We start from the raw sequence: 14476 nt of genomic DNA on the forward strand, positions 1-14476 counted from the left end.
GAGAAAATGGCAACCTCTTATATTTATAAGATCTAACAAACAGATAGTTCAAAGTGTTTATAAACAGGGGAACTACAGGAGAAGATCTCTGAGCTGATTGTTCTTGCTCATTTGAGCCCTGATCCACTGGAGGATGGCTCAGACCCTTGACTTTGAAATGACGCTAGTGGACATCAAGAACCATAAACTAACTCAACATTAATGGGGACCTTCACTGACGTTTTTGCAGCTCATACGTATTTCCCATCTAAAGAGAAAAGGGATTTAGTAAGGAAAAGAAAATAGACTTTTCTGTGGTACAGGATATGGTGTACCCCTTTAACTTGTGACTCTACCGTTTTGTAATCTTCTTATATGTAGAATCATAGGGTTAGAAGGGACTGCAAAGGTCATCTAGTCTAGCCCCCTGCCAAGATGGAAGATTTGTTGTGTGTAAACCACCTAAGACAGATGGCTATCCAGCCTCCTTTTGAAAACCTCCAGCGAAGGAGCTTCTACAATCTCCCTAGGCAGTCCGTTCCATTGTCCTACTTTTCTGACAGGTAGGAAGTTTTTCCTGAGATTTAATCTAAATCTGCTATGCTGTAGTTTGAACCTATTGTCTCTTATCCTGCCCTCTATGGCAAGAGACAACAACTTTTCTCCATCTTTTTTTATGGCAGCTATCATATCCCGCCCCCCAATCTCCTCTTTTCCAAACTAAACGTACCCAGTTCCTTCAGCCTTTGCTTGTATAGCTTGCATTCCATCCCTGTGATCATCTTTGTTGCTCACCTCTGAGTCCTTTCCAGTTTCTCTACTTCCTTTCTATACATTGGTGACCAAAACTGGACACAGTATTCCAGCTGAGGCCTAACCAGTGCCGAGTAGAGCGGTACTATCACCTCTCGTGACTTGCATGCTACGCCTCTGTTAATGCAACCTAAAATTGCATTTGCTTTTTATGCAACAACTTTGCAATGCTGACTCATGTTGAAGCTGTGATCTACAACAACTCCCAAATCCTTCTCAGCAGTGCTGCTGACAAGCCAGTTATCCCACATTCTGTATTTGTGCATTTGGTTTTTCTTCCCTAAGTGTAGCACCTTACATTTGTCTTTGTTGAATTTCATTTTGTTGCCCATAGCCCAGTTCTCCAGTGTATCAAGATTATATACATACAATAAGAAATGAAAGATGAAGAAGGCTGGAAATATATTAATTGACTCAGGATTGCTAGGCAGAATATTTTTCAGATGTAGAAAATGGTCCTTCCAATATCTGCCATCTCATCCTAAAAAGGAAGAGTGACACTGACCTTCTCTGCACAGTCAGGAACACTGGACTGCACACAGATTTTCGTCCTCTCTTCGTGGACTAAAAGAGTATGGGATCAAACCCAATATTTTAAAAAGATTTTAAAATTCTTTTTTTCAGTAAATTCCCCCACTTCTCTTTCTCTTGTCCAGTTGGTTCCTACAACATGAGCTATGTAGCACAAATTGCTCAATTTAGGTGTCACACATACCTAGGCTGTACCTACAATATTAGGCTTATGTTACTAATCAACTGTTTGAAACAGGAGGTTCTGCAGCCTGCTTTCCTGAATGACTATTTAAAAACATTCCTCCTGGGATAAAAACAATGCTTATGGTCAGAAAGATCATCAGCCAGTCTAGAACAGTGTGGCTCCACTGAAGTCAATGGAGCTTGGTTGATTGACATGAACTGAAGTCAATCTGGCCCTTAAAATATTTTTTAAAATGCGCTCATTTTGGAGAAAGAGATTACAAACCTTTCATCAGTTTCCTTCACCATCCTGCTCTCTTCTATATCAGGAAAACTGTCTTGGCCAGCTACAACAGTATTACTGCTAGAGGTAGTTCCTGTATGCGAGATGACAACAAGCACACCCATTAAATAACGTACAGTCTTTTCATGAGCTTCTTTTCTTTCATACTAAAATAACAATAAAAAACTTTACCTTTAGATTTATGTCAAAGGCCACAGTAAAATTGGTCATTATGCATATACTACACACACATTCATATCCATGCAACACGTACATGTGTTTTAGGGTCTTGTTTCACATCCTAAAAAAAAGTGAGTTCTCAGAGTCTTGCATGTCCTGTAAATTTGTGTTCACTGTTCCTTACCTTACCGGTTTAAAAAGAAGCAGTCAGGGTTTGGTACAGTTCATCATTTATCTGAATTGGTTCTTCTATCATTAATATTACAGAACAGTGTGCGACCAGCAATCCCATGATCACAGCAGGTATTCCCCAGCGCCCCAGTTTATTGACAAGCTAGCACCTTAACTGTGTTGCAGTCCTAGTTTTGAAAGTCTAATGCAACTTTCAGAACATGGTGGTCAAAGAGAACATGACACTATGACATACACCAGATCTCAAGCTCAGTCTCACCAACATCCTGCTGAGCTCTAGAGAAGCAGTATAGTAGGCTGCACGAGAGAGAACAACTAAACGAATCTGTCATTCAGTGCATGGGATTTGCAGAGCATGCAGCCATGCTAGTAGGTGCTGTGACTTATAGGTGTCATTATTATTTATTTGTATTACTGAAGGGAACTGAACAAAGAGACTGAGACTAAAAAAAAAGGTGTAAAGTCATAGCTGAAATAATAACGCTTAGCCCCTACCAGAAGCAACAGCTGAGGGTTTGTTGCTGGCAGTAAAGCGGTAAAAAGGTGGATTATCACAATGCTGGACAATCGGGTTTACTGGATCGGTCTGCTGCAGTTCAAAAAGCAGCTCTTCCATTGTTTGAATAGTGTTATTCCGACACAAATATATGGCAACCTTTTTGATCTGAAGGAGAAAAAAGACATTTATTAGTCTCCACACAAAATACATAAAAAACTAGAATGATTCACACAATAAAAACATATTACTTCGCAGTAACTAAAAGGCTAAAATGCATATATTACTGTTGAAAAAGACACCAGAACAATGTAACTGAATTAACCGTACTCATATTAATACGAATACAACTCCCTTTTGATTTCAACATACTTTCTCTGAAAAACAAATCTCTGATCTGGTTGCTCAAAATTATTTGGTTATTATTCTCCATAAGCCAACATTTTTAATATACAGAATGTAATTAAAAACTCTGAAACTAGCATTACTTGTGAATCATATTCAGGGGGGTTAATCTTTTGATTACATGAATACCCTCCAAGGTAAAGCTTGCCATACTTCATAGGGCCAAAGTTCCAAAATGAAAAGCAGGGGTCCACGCATAATTTCATGCGTACATTTATGCATGCAATTGTATGCGAAAGTCAGGTAATTGCACACACAAATGGTAGGTAAGGATCCAGCTAGCCATTTACACATGTAATGACAGTCAAAGATATTTTCAGAAGTCTTGAAAATACATATCTACATAGGTAAACAAGCAATCACAGTAAAGTCAATAATGTGTACCATACTGAGACTACTCCATACTGGTGGGGGGGGGGCACAATCTAAAGGAAAGGACACATGACCACCCCATGTGTCTCCTCTGCCCAGTGACTCTCCCCGCCCTGTGCCCTGCCCTGTGCCCAGTGCTCTCCCTTCCCCACCAGAGTTACCTGCAGGGGTTGGGTGCTCTGTCCTTCTCCTGCTGCACCTCCCCCCCCCGCCCCCATCACGGCACATTGAGCTCTGCTCTCCCTGGCAGCCTGGCGAGGAGCACAAACACTAATACTGGAGATAGCATGAATATATTATCCTGTTCCTTGTATAACTTTTCATTGTTTTAAACCCTTACAAAATTTAGCAGAGGTTGTCTAAACTAGCTGCCTGCTGGGGAAAGTTCAAGGCATTTATTTTTAACTTAGTTAATTTTTCATGCAAGTTATTTAAACTTGGAAGAGTTCCTTTCTATCATGTTCATAACATTTTGTATGTATAAAATGAGTATCTGTTGTGTAACTTCGATACTGAAAAATGGTTCTGATGTTTGTTCACAATGATTTCAGCAATTAGTGGCTAGCCACTGTTACTGTTGCACTATTCCCTGGCGCTGACAAAGCTGAACTTAGACAAAACTGCTATTTTTACTGGTGGAGCTTACCCCTGCTTGAAACCAAGTAAGCTCCACTGGTGCAAAGACAGGTTTCAGAGTAGCAGCCGTGTTAGTCTGTATCCGCAAAAATAACAGGAGTACTTGTGGCACCTTAGAGACTAACAAATTTATTAGAGCATAAGCTTTCGTGGGCTACAACCCACTTCTTCGGATGCAAAGAGAGGCTCTGATGGCACATTTTATCTGTTTGCCTTCAACAGCTGGGCTCGTTTACTTTTCCCAACTGACCTAATTTCAGAAGAAATTCATTTTCTACAAATGCTGTTTTCTTCCTTAAAAATACAATGCAACCAACAGCAAATAAAACAAAACACAAACACTTACATAAGGTAAAAGGATGGTATCACTGCTAACCCCACACAAGCTAATTAGAAATTGCAGTGTTATTCTAAGGTTGTTGCTCCATTTCTCATTGTTGGCCAAGGCATTCCAGACATTTTCCATCTCTAGCCCAGGAACTTCATCTCCATACTGTAAAGAGGCACAGAGATGGAATTTTTGAAAAGGTGCACTAAACATATAATTAATTTAGACATTTAGAAGAGAAACTAAAGGTACGTTATTTTACAACATCGGCTCATGCAAAATCAATAGCAAAACACAGCAACAAGATGTAGAGTACAATTTTCAAAAGCAACTAAGAGATTCAGGAGCCTACAAACCAGTCAGAAGTGAAATGGCATTTCAATGGGACTTGGGCTCCTACGTCACTTAGAAACTTGTACAATTTTTTACTCAGAATGAAATTCACATTTAGACAGAGAAACATGAGCATTTGTGCTCATGCAAAATGTCAAATATCAACGGGAAGAATTCTAGACACACTTTTGTTTTTGAGTTTGCACTATGCAACTCAATTATTTTTGAATTTTTTAAAGTATCATAGCCTGAATATTTCAGAAAACAGTTTTGCTTTACCTTAGCTGTCATATACATGAGATTATTAAGCACCAACGATGTGGCCTCCGGAGAGCCCCATCCATTTCCTTTCAGTCCATATGTGACAGCTATTTCCCCTTCCTTGTCCTTTATTTCATCCTCTGGGGTGCTAGGGCTTGAACCTGGGAGAAGAAGTCTGCTGTCTACAAGTTCGATGTTATGAAGCCATGGTAGCAGATAGGTAAGCATGATCTGTCTCCCATTTGGATGGGTTGTTGGGAATCGTTGACTTACCTCTAAAATAGTAAGCATTAAAAAGCATCATTAGTCTATAAAGATAAGTAGAAGTATACTGAAAAAATTACATGCTTAGCAAGTCTGATTGTTTCTGTTTTGCCACCCGATGACCTTAATCTTGCAAGCTAAGGGAATATTATCAAAGCACAAAAGCAAATATTTAAGTATTGGCAGGAGGAACATACATTAATTTGATGTAAGCTACTAGTAAGCAATGTGTCAGAGGTCTTAAGTGCAAAATAACTGAGGTAAGAATTTTGAATTTAGAAATATAAATTAAGAAGCGTGTTCAAGACATGCCCTATTATAGATTGCTGTGTACCGACACACTCAGCTAAATGTTTGCGAACACAAAAAAAATAGTGTTCTGTAAATATTTATAGTATTCCGATATCTGGTTATAACTGCTGCATAAGCATCTACATTTCCTAACTGTGGCCTAAATCTCAAGGCATTTACATACATTGACTGTATAAAAACACATGTGGTTATCACTAAGCATTATTCATATCAATGATATTATTTCTATAGTAACTAGTGTATTTCAAAAAGAAAACTAGAAGAAGACAACAACAACAAAGACAAGGCCTAAACAAAATACATAATAGAAAAAAATACATGTCTTCAGAATACAATATAAATAGGGCCCTACCAAATTCACGGTCCATTTTGGTCAATTGCATGGTCATAGGATTTTTAAAATAATAAATGTCATGATTTCAGCTATTTAAATCTGAAATTTCAGTGTTGTAATTGTAGGGGTCCTGACACAAAAAGGAGTGGTGGTGGTGGTGGTGGTGGGGGTTGCAAGGTTATTGTAGGGGGGGGTTGCGGTACTGCTATCCATACTTCTGAACTGCTGCTGGCAGTGGTGCTGCCTTCAGAGCTGGGCAGATGGAGAGCGGTGGCTGCTGGCCGTGAGCCTAGCTCTGAAGGCAGAGCTGCTGCCAGCAGCAGCGCAGAAGTAAGGATGGCATGGTATGGTATTGCCAGCCTTACTTCTGTGCTGCTGGTGAGGCGCTGCCTTCAGAGCTGGGTGCCCGGCCAACAGCCGTTGTTCTCTGGCTGCCCAGCTCTGAAGGCAGCGCAGAAGTAAGGGTGGCAATACTGCAACCCCCATAAAATAGCCTTGTGACCCCCCTGCAACTTCATTTTGGGTCAGGACCCTCCCAATTTGAGAAATGCTGGTCTCCCCTGTGAAGTCTGTATAGTATAAGGTAAAAGCACACAACGGACCAGATTTCACGGTCTATGATACGTTTTTCATGGCCGTGAATTTGGTAGGGCCCTAAATATAAAGTTTTAATTCCTTATCTGTGAAGACCTATTTAATTCACAAATGACTCTGAGTATTGTGGACATACTTTTTATGAAATAGTATTAGTGTTCTATAAAGTATGTGTGAGTGCATATTATAGACAAATAAACAATACACATAAACACAAAATGTATGCCATTAAAAAGTCGTAATTTATTAATAAGGAAATATGACCCTGTGGTTAAGGCACTGGACTGGGGGGATTCAGGAGTCATGCCATAGATTTCCTGTGTGACCTCAGGTAAGCCACTTACTTTCTCTGTGCCACAATTCTCTACCTAAAAAATGAGAAAATAATATCTGTTTCTCCCACCACAGTCCATCTTGTCTTGTAAACTCTTATGAGGAGGGATTGCCTCTTGCAATGTGTCTGTACAGGGTGTAGGTCTGAACAAAGGGGCACTGATCTCAACTGGGGACTCTAAGCATCACAAGAATGACTCCATTAATGACTGCTTCTTGAAGCAGCTAGCCCTGGAACTCACAAGGGGAGGCAATTCTTGATTTAGTCCTAAGTGGTGTACAGGATTTGGTCCAAGAAGTGAAAATAGCTGAACTGCTTGCTCATAGCGACCATAATGTAATTAAATTTAACATCCTTGTGGGGAGGGAAATACCAAAGGAACCCATCACAGTAGCATTTAACTTCAGAAAGGGGAACAACACAAAAATGAAGAGGCTGGTTAAATGACAATTAAAAGGAACAGTCACAAGAGTGAAATGCCTACAAGCTGCATGGAAACTTTTAAAGAACACCATAACAAGGCTCAAACTATATATATACCCCAAATAAAAAAACCCAAATGAGTAAGAAGACCAAAAAAATGCCACCATGGTTAAACAACAGAGTAAAAGAGGCAGCTAGAGACAAAAAGACATCCTTTAGAAATTGAAAGTCAAATCCTACTGAGGAAAATCAAAAAGGAACATAAACTCTGGCAAGTCAAGTCAATTAGGCAAGCCAAAAGAGAATCAGAAGAGCAACTAGCAAAAGACAAATAATAAGAGCAACATTTTTTTAAGTATATGAGAAGCAGGAAGCCTGCCAAACAATGAGTGGGGCCACTGGACGATTGAGGTGCTAAAAGATAACTCAAGGAAGACCAGGCCAATGCAGAGAAGCTCAATGAATTCTTTGCATCAGTCTTCGCTGCAGAGGATGTGAGGGAGATTCCCACACCTGAACCATTCTTTCTAGGTGACAAATCTGAGGAACTGTCCGAGACTGAGGTGTCAGCAGGATCAGATGGTATTTAACCAAGAATTCTTAAGGAACTCACATATGAAATTGCAGAACTACTAATTATGATATGTAATCTATTGCTTAAATCAGCCTCTCCACCAGGGTGCACGCATGTGTGTGTTTGGAAGTTAAAGCTGGACTGATGTAGACTAGAAATAAGGTGCAGATTTTTAAGTGAGGGAATTAACCAGTGAGGGAACAGCCCAGGATTGTAAAATCACCACAGTCAATGACGTTGGAACAGTTTTTATAGTGGGGATGCTGAAAGCCATTGAACAAAACTGCAAACCTTGTATATGATGGAAACCACTTCAAACCAGGGGATGCTGCCGTATCCCCAGCACTCCTAGTACCAGCACCCCTGACCATAGCCCCTTCCCAGTCCACCCCCAAAGACTGCATACCCTGAGTTTTTAAATATCAACCACTGTACTTTGCGTATATCTGCAGGCAATTGTGTATCTAATTACAAAGCATTTTGCTTAATTTTACTACAATAGAATTGGAATATCAGAAATATCAATAGAACAGAAATATCAATCTAATTGTTATTCACAACTTGAAATACACTAACAGGCCACCATTTGTACACTACATAAAAAACAAATATTGAAAACATTAAAAAAAAATATCAATAGACAGGTACCTGAAAAAAGTGGAAGGGTGAGCTCAGGATACATCCTTGCTAGCTCATATGAAAGAAGTGCCAATGATACACTGTAAAGAGGTGGTAATGGGCCATGTGTACCATACAGGATACTGCCAGGTCTTTGCTCAGCAACTTTCTTTGAATAAACAAAAAGCTTTGCCTCAAGAATCTATGGAAGAGAAGAAAGTGGGCAATGAAGTGACAGGATTTCATTAGTGCACAAAACTTTCACATTTCAACTTTAAACAGATTAAGAAATCACATAAAGGTCTACATGTTTCACAGTAAAATTTCCAAGTTGCAGAAATATTATAAATAATCATGTGCATAATTTTGTATACAAGTAATCACTGCAGCATTTATGATTATTATTATTTACTATATTTATTACTGTAGCGCCTAGTTGAGGTTTCAAAACAAAAAGTAAAACACCCCAACCAAACTGTAATATATGGTAAGAAGTTCATGGTGAAAACAATGATAGGGCCGCTTGCATTTGGTTACTATTTTAAAGGATATTTTTTTTAAGTAGCGGATACATGCCTGCATAAGTTGCATGGAAATTTCATAAATCTCTCTGTTGGTGTCGGATGCCTTGAATAGCACTAGGTTTAGAAGTGTCACTATATCAAAAGGATAGTTCCTGGAAGAATAAATAGTACATTTTTGTCAACATTAGAATCTCAGCTTAAATTCACTCTAATCTCCTTTGCGTAATAATGAGCTAAAGAAAAATATCACCTCTGTTTTTTCCACTCCTCCACCAGACTTTAGGAAAGGGAGTTATTTACTGATGGATTGACTCCTGAGTCAAGTGGCCATCTGGTGAGGGAGGGATGGACAATTACCTTGAGACAATAATTAGGAATGCACTGCAATTGCCTATTCCATAAACCTAAATTCTTTTTAAATATAGTATCTAATTTTTTATAAACTAACTCCCAAAAGCAAAGATGGTTGAACAGAGAGTTTCCAGGGATAAAATATTCTTCAAGCAATTCCACTGACAGTTAAAATAGCCTATTCTGGAAAAGGATATATTCCTCAACATGCACATTCCCAGACATTAAAGTTAAAGAGAACTCTATCAGATTGAAAAATTAATGAAGCATAAACATGAAGAATGGGACTGTGTTGGCACAACAAATGACAAGCTCTTGCTGAAGAAATTCCACCATCCTAGGTATTCAAAATTTAGTGTAGAGTGGATAAATAAGAGCAGGGTCCTGAAGGGACTTTTGCTAGAAAGGCAATTTTCCATGTAATGTTATTTGGTCTTGCACAAATCTAGATTAGAGATTTCTCCCTTTTTCCATGTAGATATGCAAATACACTATCTTAGTTTTAGCCAACATAAAATTGTGGAATTTGTATATCTATCACTTTGACCATAACGAATACAGAACTAAGGGCCTGTTTACACTACAATTACAAATGAGTCAGAGGATCTGATTACAGAGGGTTAACTCCGGACTTACTTATGAGATTGTTCTAAATTGTAATATAGACATGATCTTAACCATGTTCAGTAACTGACCTACAACCTTCTTCATTATCTTGTCTATTAGGCTGAGTCTTCACATGCAGATTTAGGATCCATAATTCACCACCACTGCAGCTCCACCAGTGGAAGCAATGGCAGAAGCTATAATGTAGACAGGACCCAGGAGGTTTTTACTACCGAGACTAGGATAGACAACATGGTGGTAAAAAATACCTGAATCCTGTCTACATTAGAGTCTTCACCATTGTTATAATCAGTTGAGATTCTGTGGCAGTGAAATGCAAGTCCTAAATTACCTAGTGTAGACAAAGGCTGCTGGGTTGTTGGATGGACACGGAGTGATTTCGGGGACATCTTTACTAAATCCACATACTAGTGTACCCCAGCTCTGCTGCTCCAGGTCAGTCTCTCTGGTCCTTCCCCAACCTGGTCCCTCCCACAGTTCACAAAGTTCAAATAATCCCCATCTGAGGGAGCATCTTGAAAGAGGAAACTATCAAGGGTTACAAAAGCATGCCTAAGAGAATGCAACACAAAAATCTAAAAATTAGGATAAAACAAGATTACATGAACAGAATAATTATATGGTAGAGTACATTGATACAAAATAGAAAGAACTAAGCTACATGAAAAATAGCAGTAAAATGGCCAATAAATAAATGTAGTTAAAAATAAAGAACATTGGCTATTTGGCATAGGCCTCCTCAAATGAATTTGACAATCATATGAACTGGTCTGGTCAATATTTGCAAATCTGTGGTCCTACCATTAGTCAACTAAATTCATATTTAGACACCTAAATAAGTGGTATAATTTTCAAAATGATGAGCATCTAGCAATTTCCTACTTCTTAAATAAGTGTTCTGATTTTTTTAATGTACATAAATAAAGATTCAGATACCTAACCTGTAGCCTCTCTTATGTAGTATGATGGAGGCTTTATAGTTTTGCCTCAAGGAAAAAGTCTTAACTGACTAAGATATCAATTGCCCTTCCCACTTCATCATCAAAATGCCACTGGCCAAGTTGTTGCCAAAGGATATGCCTTCCAGGAGTTTGAACCCAAGTAAAATCCCTGTAATTACTAGTTGAAAAGAAATGGAAGAAACTGTAAATAAATGTTTTCAATTACTCCAGTATTCCAGTCTGTAGGGACATGATTAGTGAAACTCCAGAACATATTATTTACGGTATCACAATAGAAATGTAGCATGGAAGACCATGGGCTGGGACAAACTGAGTTTTTTAATGGAGAGGATTCTTTGTGGAAAGAGAGGCATAAGTTATGCAATACTACATTGCTTATTTACAGCTGGATTAAGCGGAGGTCCCCCTACACTTATTGCTAACTGAGGGAAGGATGGAATATGGGAAATTGCCAACAAGTTTTTAGTATTAGCTAAACTCTCAACATAGCTCCCCAAATAGGCAGAAATATGAGTTTCTTCTTGAAAGTGATCATGCATTTTTAACTATTGCCAATGGCACATAAATGAAACCCTTTCCCAGGGTCCTTAGTCCTATCTAATAAAAATCTGAGGAGAAAAGACTGTAGGTGAAGGGCTAGTATTATTGTGTTTTCTTTTAAGATAGCAAAACTGAATCTCAGAAGCTACTAAATCTACAAGCATAAAATTCCAATCATACTTTTTAAATCTCAGGGTAATGCAGCTTGTATTTGCAGCTGTTTCTATAAGAACAAAATAGAGTTTTTTTTACAGATATACCAAATTCTAAAATACTTAACATGTTTTGCTTTGCACTGTCCCACAAATTACCCTCTCAAAACATACTGATCAGACATCTTGACAAACTATTTTGTCAAGAAATCTCAGACTAAAATAGATCAGCACTTCAAATGCCTAATCAGATGAAAACTATCCTTTATTTCAAAATAACTGTTAAACCTCTTTTCCACTTTAATCCTGAAAAGATACTAAGAAAAAAAACAAAACAAAAAAATGTTTATGCAGGACCTATACAAAAAAATCAATGTTTTGTGCTCCCACTCTATTAACATCATTGATAATGCTAATCCGAAAACAAAAGGTAAGGAAACTCAGGTCAAATCCAAGGGCAGTTAGGAAAAGGACAAAAGTAACCGTTTGGCAAATGAGAACATAGAAAACTTTTATTTTCATATTATTTACTCTGAAAGTATTGGAAAAATCCATCAAAATTGTTTTGGCACTAGGTTTAAAAATGGTGTTACAAATAGAAAGATTTAGGCCCTATTTCACCTTTCTGTGTATGGAAGGGTCAGAAGTTCAAATGCCTACACAGCAACAGGACACTACAAGGGGCAACTTATCACATGCTCAAAAAATGTGCCTCAGGCCTGTAAGAGAGTGACAGGGAAGTGTAGCCTCAAAACATTGTGTAAAAAGACATTACATGGGAATGCTAGCAGCAATTCCATATAGAACTTGCTCAACATCCTGGTAACTCCCTTGCAGACTTGATCGCATACACAGACAGTGACCACTGGCAAGAGATGCTCTTCCAAACTTTTTGCACCTGGCCCCAGATCTGGTCCCTTTTCTCCCGTTTGCTGCAAAGTCCCAGAGGTGACTGTTATTCAGTGGATGTTCTAAGGCAGCATAACACTTGGCTATGCAGATACTTCACTGTTCCCATTCACAAACATGAGTTTTTTTCTGTGTCTTTCATAGCATGCAACCCAGGGCAATACAGCAACCAACAGCAGACACAGGGCCGGCTCCAGGCACCAGCTTCTCAAGCAGGTGCTTGGGGCGGCGGCTCTGGAGAGGGGCGGCACGTCCAGGTATTCGGCGGCAATTCGGCGGACAGTCCCTCACTCCGCCTGGGAGCGAAGGACCTCCCGCCGAATTGCCGCCGCAGATCGCAATCGCGATCGCGGCTTTTTGTTTTGTTTTGTTTTGTTTTGGCTGCTTGGGGCGGCCAAAACCCTGGAGCCGGCCCTGAGCAGACACACTTACAGCTTCAACCATTATTTTTAAATTTAATGGAAAAGAACATTTAGAATCTGTTTCCAACAGAAACAAGTAGGATTACATAAAGTATCTAGTGTGTAAACATCTTAGAAATAGCAGCCCTGATCTTGTTTCACATTAACTGCCTCAGGGACAGTCTAGTTCTAGGTTTATTAATACCTGCTTCCGCACACAGTCGCAATGGCTTTGAAGCATCCAGAAGCAAGCTGGTATGATCCAGTATAACACCGATCTATAGCCCAGTTGAAAAGATTTACTTGGTCCGGATTTAGTTCCAGCAACAAGACTACAACTTCACATCCAAGCTGATGAACCTGAATACACACAGAATGGCAATTATTATTTTTTGTAAAAAACAAAAAAGATCCTCCCAAGGTTTCTTAAAATTATTCAGGGAGATAGACACAAAGTGACAAGACTAATCTGCCTTTTAAATGGGGGGGCGGGAGGGAAGGACCATGTTTATTGCGCACTAAGGAGAAAAATAAAGTGGAGAGTTTACCATAAAGGCATTTTATATATATATCACAGCATGGGATTTCACTCAGTTTTGAATAGTCCACACTTCATAAAAATATGTCTTGCACAAAACCCATATATGTTAAATATTTTTTTTAAAATAGACCTTCAAAATAAGGGATGAAGCATAATATTATGATTAAGCCCAAGACCAGTGTGTCAGGAGATCTGGGTTGTATTCCCAGCTTTAACACACACTTGCTGGCTGACTCTGGGTAACATCCCTGTGCCTTTGCTATACACCCTGTAAAACAGAGATACTGCTAATTTTCTACCTCACAGGAGTGCTGTGAGGTTAATTTATTCATGTTTGTTTACTTAAAGGATTAAGTTTGGACTACATCTTTGTGTTTCTTCGATTGCAGGTAATGTAGAAGCACAAAAATTATTATTATTATTATTGAGATTTTGTCACCAAATGAGGCTAGACTCACTGTAAAGACTCACACTAATATTCAGTTTAAACACCCGAGGTTGAGTTTAGCATAAAGGGAACACAATAAAAAAAAAAAAGAGACTATCTAAGTTTTTATTCTGGTTGGGTTTCCTTACCCATTAAATGTTGACAATTTGCCTTTTGTGACTTAATGCATCCTTTATGTACTGATTTTCAACTGGTAATTTAAAGTACTGATGGTGAAAAACTAATCATAGGAGGGAAAGTACTCTTTTCCCTCCCCTGCAGCTCTGACCATTTAGCATCCCGTCCACAAATCCCCTCAATGGCTTTCCTCACCTATAATGTGTGGACAGAAAAACTATGTTGTTACGGGGGACTTCAATTTGGGAGACAAATGCTGGGGGTCTCATGCAGTCCATTGTAAAACATAATTAGAATTTCTAAAAATTATAGATGACAATTTTCTAACACAAAAGGTATTGCACCCAAGATAAAGTAACACTATTTTGGATCTCACATATGATGCATGAAATTAACCATTGGACTGGAGGTTAGTGGTTATCTAGGGATGAGTGGTTATGACGTGATTACATTCAACAGGGGCAAACAGAGGATAGT

At 38.8% G+C, this 14476-nt stretch overlaps 1 protein-coding gene across 2 annotated transcripts in view; it reads right to left on the reverse strand.

Moving 5' to 3' along the window:
- The window catches only part of FRY (FRY microtubule binding protein), a 297837-nt gene that overhangs the window by 111127 nt on the left and 172234 nt on the right, over nt 1-14476 (reverse strand). For both annotated transcript variants that reach the window (XM_065403807.1, XM_065403815.1), the window contains exons 29-35: nt 13099-13253; nt 9004-9103; nt 8458-8629; nt 4993-5249; nt 4399-4545; nt 2639-2807; nt 1775-1865 (exon numbers count right to left, since the gene is read on the reverse strand). In XM_065403807.1, the coding sequence (XP_065259879.1) occupies nt 1775-1865; nt 2639-2807; nt 4399-4545; nt 4993-5249; nt 8458-8629; nt 9004-9103; nt 13099-13253 (1091 nt within the window). The remainder of the gene's footprint in view (nt 1-1774; nt 1866-2638; nt 2808-4398; nt 4546-4992; nt 5250-8457; nt 8630-9003; nt 9104-13098; nt 13254-14476) is intronic.

Source organism: Emys orbicularis, chromosome 1 (assembly GCF_028017835.1).
Source record: "Emys orbicularis isolate rEmyOrb1 chromosome 1, rEmyOrb1.hap1, whole genome shotgun sequence".
Classification (NCBI taxonomy): Eukaryota; Metazoa; Chordata; order Testudines; family Emydidae; genus Emys; species Emys orbicularis.